The sequence below is a fragment of the Panthera uncia genome, chromosome B4, assembly GCF_023721935.1.
Source record: "Panthera uncia isolate 11264 chromosome B4, Puncia_PCG_1.0, whole genome shotgun sequence".
Taxonomy (NCBI): Eukaryota; Metazoa; Chordata; class Mammalia; order Carnivora; family Felidae; genus Panthera; species Panthera uncia.
The window spans coordinates 112,264,152-112,278,366 of NC_064809.1; the positions used below are offsets into that span (position 1 = coordinate 112,264,152).

General features: G+C 36.4%; 1 protein-coding gene and 1 pseudogene across 1 annotated transcript in view; one reads left to right on the plus strand and one right to left on the minus strand.

The window, feature by feature from the left end:
* MRPL42 (mitochondrial ribosomal protein L42) overlaps positions 1-9,517 on the plus strand; it is a 33,773-nt gene extending 24,256 nt beyond the window's left edge. The window contains exon 6 of the mRNA XM_049626093.1: positions 9,014-9,517. Within this exon, the coding sequence (XP_049482050.1) occupies positions 9,014-9,059 (46 nt within the window). The 3' untranslated portion in view covers positions 9,060-9,517. The remainder of the gene's footprint in view (positions 1-9,013) is intronic.
* LOC125919420 (peptidyl-prolyl cis-trans isomerase A-like) lies at positions 4,901-6,804 on the minus strand (annotated as a pseudogene).
* Positions 9,518-14,215: the final 4,698 nt, after the last annotated feature.

Sequence of the window (14,215 nt, forward strand, 5' to 3'; positions counted from 1 at the left end):
TTCAGAGTAATGCCTGCAACAGAGTGGGTTTGGTAGTATTCCCTCCTCTTCAGTTTTTGGGAAGAATACCTTAGAATAGGTATTATTTCTTTTCTTTTTTTTTAACTTGTTTTATTTTTTATTTTTTAAAATTTACATCCAAATTAGCATATAGCGCAACAATGATTTCAGGAGTAGATTCCTTGATGCCCCTTACCCATTCAGCCCATCCCCCCCTCCCACATCCCCTCCAGTAACCCTCAGTTTGTTCTCCATATTTATGAGTCTCTTCTGTTTTGTCCCCCTCCCTGTTTTTATATTATTTTTGTTTCCCTTCCCTTATGTTCATCTGTTTTGTCTCTTAAAGTCCTCATATGAGTGAAGTCATACGATTTTTGTCTGACTAATTTCACTTAGCATAATACCCTTCAGTGCCATCCACATAGTTGCAAATGGCAAGATTTCATTCTTTTTGATTGCTGAGTAATAGTCCATTGTGTGTGTGTGTGTATGTGTGTGTGTGCGCGCGCGCGCGCGTGTATACATACACCACATCTTCTTCATTCATCCATCAATGGACATTTGGGCTCTTTCCATGCTTTGGCTATTGATAGTGCTGCTATAAACATTGGGGTGTATGTGTCCCTTCAAAACAGCACACCTATATCCCATGGATAAATAACCAAGTAGTGCAATTGCTGGGTCATAGGGTAGTTCTATTTTTAGCTTTTTGAGGAACCTACATGCTGTTTTCCAGAGTGGCTGCACCAGCTTGCATTCCCAGAATAGGTATTATTTCTTAATGTTAGAATTTACTAGTGAAATCATCTAGATATGGGATTTTCTTTGTGAAAAGATTTCTCACTGCATTCAATTACTGTGCTTGATAGATAGGGCTGTTTAATTTCTCTCTTTTTGAGTAAGCTTTGGTAGTTTGTATCTTTCAAGGGATTTGCCCATTTCACCTAAATTATTGAATTTATTTGCACATAGTTTATAATATTCCTTTATTATACACACTGCTACACTAGTGTGGTGATGTCACTTCTCTCATTCCTGGTATTGTTATTTTGTTGAGGTTTTTGAGAGTCAGCTTTTGGTTTAATTGATTCTGTTGTCTTTCTGTTTTCTATTTTTGACCCTTGTTATTTCCTTCCTTCTGCTTACCCTGGATGTAATTAATTCCTTTTCTAGTTTCTAAAGGCTTGTTGTTTAGAAACCTGTCTTTTTTATAATTTTTTTTAATGTTTATTTATTTTTGAGACAGAGAGAGACAGAGCATGAATGGGGGAGGGGCAGAGAGACAGGGAGACACAGAATCCAAAGCAGGCTCCAGGCTCTGAGCTGTCCGCACAGATCCTGACGCGGGGCTCAAACTCACAGACTCGTGAGATCATGACCTGAGCTGAAGTTGGACGCTTAACCAACTGAGCCACCCAGGCGCCCCACCTGTCTTCTTTTTTAATTTAATCTTTTAATGCTATAAATTTCCTGTTAAGCACTGCGTTAGCTGCATCCCACAAATTTTGATATGTTTTCACTTTCATTTAGTTCAAAATGTTTTCTAATTTCTCTTATGATTTCTTCTTTGAACCATGGGTTACTTTTCTGTTAGTGGTTTCTAGTTTAATTCTGTTGTGATCACAAAACATACTTTATATGATTTCAGTCTTTAAATTGATTAAGATTTGTTTTATGGCCCAGATTATAGTCTGTCTTGGTGAATGTTTCACATACATTTGAAAAGTAGGTGTATATTCTGCCATTGCCGCTGGTAGTATTCTAAAAATATCAGTTAGGTCTACTTGGCTGGGAGTGTGGTTCAAGTTTTCTATACCCTTACTAATTTTCTATTTAATCAGTTATTATTAGAATGATATGGAAATCTACAGCTATATTTGTGGATTCTTCTATTTCTTCTCCTGATTCTATTTGTCTTCATAGATTTTGAAATTGTGTTATTAATTGTATATACATTTGTTATTGTAGCTTCTTGATGAATTGACACCTTTATCTTTATGAAGTCTTTTTTTTTTTTGTAATGTTTACTTATTTTTGAGAGAGAGAGAGGGAGAGCAGAGGAGGGGCAGAGAGAGAGGGAGACAGAGAATCCCAAGCAGGCTCTGTACTATTAGTGCTGAGTCTTATGTGGGGCTTGAACCCATGAACAGTGAGATCATGACCTGAGCTAAAAGCAAGAGTCGGACACTTAACTGACTGAGCCAACCAGGCACCCCTGAAGTCTTCTTATTTATTGCTGGTAATATTTCTTATTCTGAAGGATAATTTGTCTAGTATTAATATAGCCTATCCAGACTTATTTTGATTATCATTTACATGATCTGTTTATGTTCCTTTACTTTTTTTTTAAGTTTATTTATTTATTTTGAGAGAGAGAGAGAGAGAGAGAGTGAGTGCAGGAGAGACAGAGAGAGAGGGAGAGAGAGAATCTCAAGCAGGCTTTGCACTGTCAGCAGAGTCCAATGTGAGGCTCTAGCTTATGAACCATGAGATTATGACCTGAGCCAAAACCAAGAGTTGGATGCTTAACTGACTGAGCCACCCAGGTGCCCCTCTTTTCTTTTACTTTTTTTTTTTTTTTAATTTTTTTAAATTTTTATTTAAAAAAAAAATTTTTTTTAACGTTTATTTATTTTTGAGACAGAGAGAGACAGAGCATGAACGGGGGAGGGGCAGAGAGAGAGGGAGACACAGAATCGGAAGCAGGCTCCAGGCTCCGAGCCATCAGCCCAGAGCCTGATGCGGGGCTCAAACTCACGGACCGCGAGATCGTGACCTGAGCTGAAGTCGGACGCTCAACCGACTGAGCCACCCAGGCACCCCTCTTTTCTTTTACTTTTAACCTATCTGTGTCTTTATTTTATTTTATTATTATTATTTTTTTAACGTTTATTTATTTTTGAGACAGAGAGAGACACAGCATGAACGGGGGAGGGGCAGAGAGAGAGGGGAACACAGAATCAGAAGCAGGCTCCAGGCTCTGAGCCATCAGCCCAGAGCCTGACGCGGGGCTCGAACTCGTGGACCGCGAGATCGTGACCTGAGCGAAGTCGGACGCTTAACCGACTGAGCCACCCAGGCGCCCCTCTGTGTCTTTATATTTCAAGTGGGTTTCTTAGAAGTAGAATTTTACTTTTGGGTTTTACTTTTTTGTCCAATCTGACTTTTCATTTCAGTCAAGCCATCTTAAATGCTGTTTCCTTTGATTTTTGGTACTTTCATTTTTCTGCCATTTGCTCTTAGCTTACTTTTTCCATGAAATTTAACTTGATTATAGTCATTTTGACTATAGCACATAGTTATACACACACACACACACACACACACACAGCTAATAGTTTCCCTGTTAGCACAACTGTATATAACCATAGATGGCTGGATATATGTTAATGTTATATTTGTATTTATGAGTAATTTTTTGTCTACATCTCCTGCTCTAGACTATTTTCTCTTCATCAGGAATACATCTTTTGTAGTTTTCCACATGATCTCTAATACAGAATTCTTAATACAGTGTGTGGGTACTCAGTTGCTGTCTGATGAAATATATCTTACTAATTATGTCCACAGCTTCTTGAAGGTGTTCAGTTTTTTTTTGAATGGTACTTTATTTATGATAGTTTTGGGGAAGGTCCACTGGTAAATTTCTCAGTGATTCTTAGAAGTTTTATTCCCAGAGTTTAGCTATCAAGTTATGTGAGTTTATTCAATTTTCATTTTATTTGATAGGGTCACAGGTAGAGTAAGTTGTTTCTTATTATCAAATTCTTAATCAAGGTCAGCAGTGGCTTTATGATCCCAGGGTGTTGCCTCACTTCATTCACTCCTGAACCTACATACATTTAATTAATGGCCTCCCCCAAAGTGGGTGGGTTGGAAGTGTAGGTAGTGTGACTGTATGCATTCGATGCCGAAATAGCCCAGTGGCCAAAAACATTGGTGATTAGATTATCTCAAATCTGGAAATCTAAAGTTAATATTGTTACTGTGAAATTTGTGAATTGCTTTTTGCCTTTTCCTAATCCTGGTGATCCTACTTACTTTGGGAAGGCAATTCAAAGATTCTTCCTAGGTTTGAGCTTAATGCTGAGATTGGGTGCCAGAACTATTTAAATTTTTAGTGTGGGAGGTAGATAATGAGGAAACCCAGGACACTGGGTGTGCAGTTAAATCGAACTTTTAGTTCCTTATGTTTTGCCTTTGCCTGAATGACTATTTTTATATTCATTTGTGCCGAGGTTGATTTTAATAGATAACCATGTGGTTCCTGCTACTTCCTGTTTGATAATATTACAGGTATGAAAACAAATTAAACTAGCTTAGCTATTACATCATATTCACCTGACGTCATGGGGCTTTGAACATGTTCTTTGAAGGATACCCATTATGCAAATCCATTTTTTTTCCGTATTCTCAACAGCAGTTTGCATTAGATATCTCCTTCGTAAATAGTTGTTGAGGACCTGATTCTGAGTGGCTTTGCCCTGCACAGCAGCCCCTACAGTATCTCCTGTTGGCCTTTAGGGTTGCTAGTACTCAGGAAGCAAGTATATCATCTGTGCCCTTATGTATATATAGCATTTGTGTACAGGATGTTTTCCCTTTCAGTCTTCCTCAGTTGGCATGAAAAACATCAGAAGTGATGGAACATTCTTTCTGTTATAACTGTTTCCAAAACACATCATTTTAGCAGTGTTACAGAGTCCCTAATAGTTGTATTTGGGTTATCTGTTATTTTTCTCATTAATTCAACCTTAATAGCTTCATTGAAACTATTTATATATATATCTAAAGTTCATATACTAGCCTAGTTTCTCCTACTGATTCCTTTTCATATCCTTTATCAATAAATTTTGGAGTGCCCAAAGATCAGTCCTTGGTTCTCTCTTCTTTTCTGTCCCATTTTCCAAGATAGTGATTTTATCCAGTCTCATGGCTTTAAATATCTTCTGTATGCTGATGGCTCCCAACTCTCTTTTTTGTTGTTGTTGTTGTTTAACTTTTATTTCATTATCATAATCTTCACTCTGAATCCAGCTAGACTTGGAGGGGAGTAAGGAAAACACGGAACCCGTGAAACTGCTGCAAGAACACAAACATTATAGGAGATTTTGACAGATGGAGGTGGAGGGGTGCTTTCCCAAGCTACAGAAGGAATGGTCTAGTAGTTAAGGTAAAACACAAGTCAAATTTTTTAGATTTGTCCACAGTCAGCAGTGGTGATCTTCTTGCTGGTCTTGCCATTTCTGGACCCAAAATGCCTCATGGCTTCCACAATATTCATGCCCTCCTTCAACTTGCCAGACACCACGTGCTTGCCATCCAACCACTCAGTCTTAGCAGTGCACGTGAAAAACTCGGAACCGTTTGTGTTGGGTCCAGCATTTGCCATGGACAAGATGCCAGGACCTGTGTGCTTCAGGATGAAACTCATCATCAAATTTCTCCCCATAGATGGACCTGCTGCCAGTGCCATCATGACATGTGAAGTCACCACCCTGGCACATAAATCCCGGAATAATCCTGTGAAAGCAGGAACCTTTATAACCAAGTCCTTTCTCCCCAATACTTAGAGCATGGAAGTTCTCTGCCATTTTTGGAACTTTGTCTGCAAACAGCTTGAAGGAGATGGAGCCCAAGGGCTCACCATCCATGGAGATGTTGAACATGCTGGGGTTGACCATGGCTGGGCAGCATGGGTGGCTCCAGGGTGGTGGCATCTGCAAAGCCCCAATTCTTTTTTTTTTTTTTAACTTTATTTATTTATTTTGAGAGAGAGCTAGAGAGAGCACCAGCACCTGTGTGGGGGAGGGGCAGAGAGAGGGAGAGAGAGAATCCCAAGCAGGCTCCATGCTGTCAGTGCAGAGCCTGATGAAGGGCTCAATGTCACAAACTCAGACCCGAGACTCATGACCTGAGCTGAAATCAAGAGTCTGACCTTAACTGACTGAGTGACCTAGGCATCCCTGATAGCTCCCCATTTAATCTCTGGCCAAGCCCTGTTCCTTGATCTCCAGAACTGTATATCCAGCTCCAACTGTATATCCACATGTCTAACAGGCAACCCTAACTTAATATGTCTCTAACTGAGCTTCTAATGGTCCGCCACAAACCAGCTTCTCCTGCAGCCTTCCCTATCTCAGTTAATGCTAGCTCCATTCTTCTCATTGCTTGGGCCAGAAACCTTGGTGCCATTCTTGATTCTTCTCTTTGTCTCACACCCAGCGTATGGTCTCTCAGCAAATCCTGTTAGCTCTGTCTCCCAAAATGTGTCCACATTTGACCATTTATCACCATTCCTTCTGCCACCATCCTGCTCCATGTGACCACCCTTTGCCTGGTTTTTTGAAGTCACTTCTTAACTAGTCTCCCTGCTTCTGCTTTGCTTCCCTACTGTCTGTTGTTAGCACATTGCCAGAGTAACCCTGTTAAAATTTCACTTAGTTCTTACAATTTTTCTGTTGAAAACCTTCCAACAGTTTCCCATCTTACCCAGAAAAAAAGCTAAAGACCTTAACTATTACGTATAAGAACGTGTGTGATCTGATCCTCCATTACACCTCCATTCTCATTTTCTTTTGTTCTCTTCCTTGTTCACTCTGTTCCAGCCACGTGGCCTTTTTGCTGTTCCTTGAACATGCCTTTCCTTCAAAGCCCTTATACTTGCTGTTCAGTCTCTGTAGAATTCTCTTGCTGGTATCAGCAAAGCTAGCTTTCTCACTTTGGGTTTTTTCTTTCTGAAACCTTCCCTGGCTAACTTACTTGTTTTCCTGTCTCCTGCACTGGAATGTCAGCTTTATGAGGGTGGAGATTTTGTCTTGTTTTGTGTACTACAGAATTCTGAGCACCTAGAAGTAGTGTAGATAGTAGATGTCCACATATTTAAAAATAAATGAATGAATAAATGATACTCATTCTCATAATACCTCTTAAAAAAGCAGATAGTAAGCTAACAGCACTACTAGATGTCAAGTTATGTTGAAAGAAAGAAGGATGGAAGGATTGAAAGGCTGGAGGGAAAGTAAGGATTTGAAAATAATTTGAAATTTCTCAAAATATAGGGCAATCCTATAAATGTATGAATAGCAGTACTACTTTATTTAAATAACTATTTTAATATTTTTCCATGGAGCCCACAAAAATTAGTTACTACCATCAGTAGGAAACAGATTTGAACATCCAGCTGTGGTTTGAACCAGGAGATAAAGTTCTGCTCTCGATTAAGAACTGTGGACAAGTATTTCAGATGTCACTGAATCATTGTGTAGTTGAAGAAGGGTAACAATATGTCTTGGTTTTCCAGGAAGAGTCTTGGTTTCATTGTTTTGTTAATTATTAATAGGGTGGGTTTTTAATTCTCTCAAGAGTCCAGGTCCGAATGGTAAGTTATAAGGGCACCCTATAATCAAGGTGCTTGCTTCTGGCTAGTGATTGTAGCAGAAATTGAAATTCATGCATCCTAAGAAATTGTGACTTCCCAAACCCCTATTCTGGTGACTAGTTGCTTTGAGAGACCCCACCTTTCAGGGTGGCACTAGTAAAACCTTGATTATCTGGCATATAACTGGAGACCTTAAGAAAATGGTGAGTTTTTTTCTGTGCCAGTATAAGTACATGTAGAAAATACATGTATATTACACTATATGTATATTATTCTCTAACTTAATGTTCTGTGTTATTGTAGATAGATGTACTTCATTTTATCAACTTAATTTCTGTGTTTTGTCAATTTTCAAAAAATCAGTATAAAAAAAACAACGTATAGGAAACTTGCCCATATGAAACCATAAGATAAGCAAAAAGAATGCTTTTGATATCTTAATCACAGCTAAAGAGCGCAAGATACATGGCTTACTATTTATGGTATAGAAATCCTTACATTGGGTTTCCACATTAGCAAAAAAGTAAATAACTCAGGCCAACTTGCCAAAATCTGGCCTAAAGGGAATTTTTGAAGAGAACTCATCACCATAAACACATGTACTCTATGCAGAAATTCTCTTAAGACAGAAAATAAGGAAATGCAAAGAAGCAAAAAGGAAAATTCTTCATGGTAAAATGACTCAATCACTGGTAACCATGCATTTCATATTTCTCTTTTAATAAGTTTTGTTAGTTTGCCTATTTTTATATGGTCTTAATCCTACTGTATATGTAAATGTGCATCCTGTATCTCCCCCTCCCTGATTAATATTTAATATTTAAATATTTAATATAGTTTAGTATTAAAATAGTTAATATTTTAACTATTTTTCTATGTGTTTTAGAATAGATTTCCAGAAGAGGAATTACTAGATCAAAAGTAAAGACTATTTTAAAAAGTTTTTTGATACATATATTGCCACACTGCTTTTCCTGAGTATTTTACCAATTAATACTTTAACCAATCATGTCTGATGGTGCTTATTTCATCACACCTGTGCTTGGGTTGGGAATTATGATTTTTTAAAATATTTGTGATTGCAAAAACAAGTAAAAGATTCCTCACTTTGAATTTGCATTTCTTTCATTTTTTTGTGACCTTGTACATTTTTCTGTAAACATATTACTGATTGTATCCTATTGTATATTAAAATATAATTTTGTAGCTTAAGAGGGCTCCATGTAGGGAAAGACATTGCCTTTTGAATAAAACTTTAATAGAGCATGCTCAGCACGTTCATGATGTGCTGTTTCTTTACGATAAAGACAATTATTCGTTTTTAATTAAGGATTAATTACCCAGGTTACCATATTGAAATTAACCTCAACAGCTGCAAAATCCTTTCCAAAATGCTTAATTAGTAGAAAACAATTCCCACAGTGGGGAAATGTGGCTTCCTATTAAGAAATATTTATCTAGCTAAGTATGTATAAACTATATCTAACAGCGTATATGTGTATATATGTATTAGGTTTTGTTGATTTCATTGAGTGCTAATGAACAGCAAATTAATCATAGAAATTTTATATTTTTATCAGGAACAGTTAACATTTACTAAAATAATATCTTAAATATTTTCTTCTTTTCAAGGTATCATAGACGTCGTAGGAAACTGGATCCTCCAAAAGACAGATGATATTGAGGTTTTCAGGAATCAAAGAGATGTTATCTTGTGTCTTATTTGCCATTTGAGAAAATGCAATTGAGTGTATTCACTGTTATGTAGCAAAACAATAATAAAATGTCTTTTTATGTCTTAGAATGTCTTAGAATGTCAATTTCTTTATATATCTTACGTAATTGTGGATTTGACATTCTTATATGCAGAAACCTACTTCATCTTATCTTGCCTTTGAGATATTAAGGTATACCATTTATTTTTATGTATCTAGTTGTGATTAAGTATTTTTACATTATCAGCCAAATATTGTTAGTAGTATAAATATGATTCATAAAAATGTGCATGGTTCTCCTTCACAGGGAGATTTTTTAATTGCCTTTGGAAAGAAACTCATGGGGTCCACCCAGAAAATAAATGTTATGATGTTTTCTTTCTTGTGGCTTCTAGGAAATAAATTCTAGTTGACCCTTGAACCACTTGAGTTTGAAGTGGTCTGCTTATACACAGAATTTTTTTTGATAAATATAGTACAGTACTGTAAATGTATTTTCTCTTAAGATTTTCTTAGTAACATTTTCTTTTCCCCAGCATTATTGTAACAATATAAAAATATAAAATACATATAACATGCAAAATACATGTTAATCAATTATGTTAATCGGTGAGGCTACCAGTCATCATAGGCTATTAGTAATTAAAGTTTTGGGGAGTCAAAAGTTAGACATGCATTTTTGACTGCAATGGGGATTGGTACCCCTAACCCATTTGTTCAGGGGTTAACTGTAGTTACATTTTAATTAGTTTCTACTGCTTGCTAGGTCCTTTACATATATATACATTATTATTAAATTCTCACAATAATCCTTTGAAGAAAGATCATCATTCCTACTTTATAGGTAAGGCCAAGTGACTTTGAACTCCACTTACCTAGCAAGTGGAGTGGGAGAGCCAGGATCCAAATGGTCTGGTTCCAGAGCCTTTCTACTGTGCATTACAGTGACAAAGGGTTATTTTCTTTTACCTAAGAATGTACTTTCCTAGAAAGGATATTATAGAATTTGTTTTAATTTTTTTTTTTTTCTGGCTGTTTTAGAAATTATGCTAGCTTCAGAACACATGCAACTCTGTGGTTAAAATGTTAATATCACTAGTGTGATGAGAATGTTAATTGATTATTTTGCTGTTGGTTGTCACTACCACCTTATATGTGCTCCTTAATGGCATTGCTGCCCCTGTGATTTCTGTTTAGGACGTGAGGAATCTTTTAAGAAGGTGGAAAGGTGCTTTATTGAAACTTGTAAAATATTTGTGATATTTTAAAATCTGATGTGGAAAATGATTTCATTGAAGTAAAATTGAAATGAAATTCATTGAAATGAAAACTTATTTAAAGTCTGTTGTTTTGGGATGCCTGGGTGGCTTGGTCGGTTAAGTGTCTGACTCTGCATTTTGGCTCAAGTCATAATCCCAAATCTCAGTTTATGAGTTTGAACCCCACATCAGGCTCTGCACTGACAGCATGAAGCTGCTTGAGATTTTCTGTCTCCCTCTCTCTCTGCCCCTCCCTGACATGTGCACACATGCTCTCTCTCTCTCAAAATAAATAAAAACTTTTAAAAAATAAAATAAAAAGTCTATTCTTTAATCTAGTTCTTTTAATAGAGGAACTCTCTCTGAAGTTTCAAGTATTCAGTAAAAATGTAAGGAATAATAAATAGGAAAGGATTAAGGAAGTAATAATGGCCACCCTCTGTTACCAAAAGGAAATGTTTTTAAGTGGCTTCCTTTTATCATTAATATATTAATGTGGGGGAAAGAGCAAAGAAAAACATGTTGATAGAACTTACTAATCAGAAATTTTAAATATTTACCAGCCATGTTCAGTGACATATTTTTGAAAATGATTAGATTTTTTTCTGGTTGATTTATATCCAAATTTTTACAAAGATTGAAATATGCCACATTATAAAAGTAGGAAGAATAAAGAACAATTAAATTAATTAAAAACTTTTTTTCTAAGTACAAAGATGTACTAAATAGAGATTGTTTGATTGTAAGATGCCCAAACCACACATCCACATGTCAATGCTTTGGAGAATTAACTTTGATTTTATTGTACTGGAACTACAGGTTAATACTGTAGATGCTAGAATTTTGGCTTTCATGGATTGCTGTTATTTAGTTTGCTAAGTAAGTACATATTCCATCACCACCATCACCTCCTTCCTCTCTGCTCCTTCCATTCTCTACCCCAGGGGTAGTAACTTATCCACCATCACAAACATTTTAGCAAAGGTCCACTTACTTGTCTCCTTTTTTCTAGAAATTTAAAAACTGCATAAGGTGGGATGGTCCATTAAAGGGAATTCATTCAGTCGTGAAAAATTTTCCGGTTCCCATGTTTCCATTGATGAGGTGGATTAAGACACCTCAAGCTGATATAAAAGCATTGTCAGTGAGCCACCAGAGGGCACTCTTAGAGTTCAATTCAAACACTGCTTACCCAAAGGCAGTAACAATGTGCTTAATTACCAGAGACTATTTGGATGTTCTTTAGGTAAGAATGTCTAGTAGAATAAATGGGAGTAGTGAAATTATGTGTTGAGATATTCTGAGGCCATTATTCATTCTGTTGATCTAGTCGTCAAGGATTTACCAAACCCCTAATACATTTGAAGAGGCATTATACTTTTTGCTAGGCCAACAGCAAAAAATGGTCCCTTCTTAAGGATGATAGTATCTACTTAACTAGTATCTACTGAGCCACTTAATTTTTATAATGATGTTTATAACTTTTTAAAAATGTTTAATGTTCATTTTTGAGAGAGAGAGAATGAGTGGGGGAAGGGCAGAGAGAGAGGGAGACACAGAATCCAAAGCAGGCCCCAGGCTCTCAGCTGTCAGCACAGAGCCTGTCACGGGGCTTGAATTTATGAACTGTGAGATCATGACCTGAGCCGAAGTTGGACACTTAACTGACTGAGCCACCCAGGCACCCTTATAATGTTTATAAACCATAAACATAATGCATTATTATTTTTTAATTAAAAAATAAATAGAAAATAGAAATTACCCATAATTGTCCCTTGTAAAGATAACACTTCAAGTTTTGCTTCCCTTCTTCCCACTTATTTCACTGCATAAATATATTTCAAAGAGTAAAAACAGTATTAATTATGCATGCTGTTTTATAACTTGCTTTTTTCATTTAATAGAATTTTTTTGCCATATCATTAAATACTCTCATTTAATGAATGCATATTATTCTATAATCTGGATGTCATAATTAACTTCCTCACTGCTTTTAGACATAATCATTGTTTCTCTTTGTTCCCTATTATAAATAATGCTGTTGGAGTGCCTGGTTGACTCAGTTGATTAAGCATCTGACTTTGGCTCAGGTTATGATCTCACTGCTTATGAGTTTGAGCCCCACGTTGGGCTCTGTGCTGACAGCTCAGAGCCTGGAGCCTGCTTCATATTCTGTTTCTTTCTCTCTGCCCCTTCTCTGCTTGCATTCTCTCTCTCTCTCTCAAATATAAAATAAAACATAAATAATGCTGTTATTAACATTCTAGTGGATATTTTTCCTTTTTTAAAAAGACTTCATTTTTTAGAACAGTTTTAGGTTCACAGCAAAATTGAAAGGGAGGTACAGGTATTTTCCATGTCCCCACACATGCATAGCTTCCCTTGTTATCACCATCACCCACCCGGATGATGCATTTGTTACAATTGATGTACCTACATTGACACATCATCACCCAGAGTTCATAGTTTACATTAGGGTTTACTCTTGGTATTGTACCTTCTGTGGATTTTGACAAATGTAGAATGGCATATTTCTACCATTATATTATCTACAGCATAGTTTTATTGCCCTAAAATTAGTGTCTGCCTATTTATCCTCTTTTCCTTCCTAACCCCTGGTAATCACTGATCTTTCTTGTCTCCACAGTTTTGCATTTTCCATAATGTTATATGTTAGAATCATACAGAATGTTGCATTTTCAGGTTGGCTTCTTTCATTTAGTAGTATGTCTTTTCATAGCTTGGTAGCTAATCTCTTTTTAGCGCTGAAAAACAGTCCATTGTCTGGACATACTATGCTTTATCCACTCACCTACTGAAAGGTATGTTGGTCACTCCCAAATTTGGGAATGATAAATAAAGCTGCTATAAACATCTGTGCACAAGTGTGGACATAAGTTTGCATCTCCTTTGAGTAAATACCAAGGAGCATGATTATTGGATTGTAAGGTAAGAGTAAATTTAGTTTTGTAGGAAACTGCCACGCTTGTTTCTAAAGTGGCTGGACCATTCTGCATTCAGACCAACAGTGAATAAGTTTCTGTTGCTGCACATCCTCACCAGCATTTGGTGATGTGAGTGTTTTTGGATTTTGACCACTCTAATATTAGAGGTGTGTAGTTGTATCTGATTGTTTTAATTTGCATTTCTTTGATGCATGACTGTGGAGCATCTTTTCATATACTTATTTGCCATCTGCGTATCTTCTTTATTGAAGTGTCTGTTAAGGTCTTTGGCCCATTTTTTAGTCAGGTTATTTGTTTTAATCGGGTTATTTGTTTAATCAGGTTAATTGGGTTATTGTTGAGTTTTAAGAGTTCTTTTTATATTTTGTATATTAATCTATTATCAGGTAGGCCTCTTACATATATTTTCTCCCAATCTGTGGCTCGCCTTTTCATTCTCTTCACACTGTCGTTTCACAGAGCAGAAATTTTTAATTTTCATGAACTCTAGCTGATTAATTTTTTCTTTCATGGATCATGCCTTTGATGTTGTATCTGAAAAGTTATCATCAAACCCAAGATCATCTAAACTTCCTCCCATGTTATTTTCTAAGAGTTTGATAGTTTTGCATTTTACCTTTAAGTCTGTGACCCTTTGTGTGTGTGTGTGTGTGTGTGTGTGTGTGTGTGTGTGTGTGTGTGTGTGTATGATCCATTTTAAGTAAATTTTTATGAAGGATGTAAAGTCATTGTCTAGATTATTATTATTATTATTATTTTTTGCATTTGTAGTTGTTCCAGCTCCATTTGTTGAAAAGACTCTTTGCTTCATTGTATTGCATTTACTCCTTTGTCAACAATCAGTCGACTGTATTTATGTGGTTCTGTTTTAAGGCTCTCCCGTTCTGTTCTGTT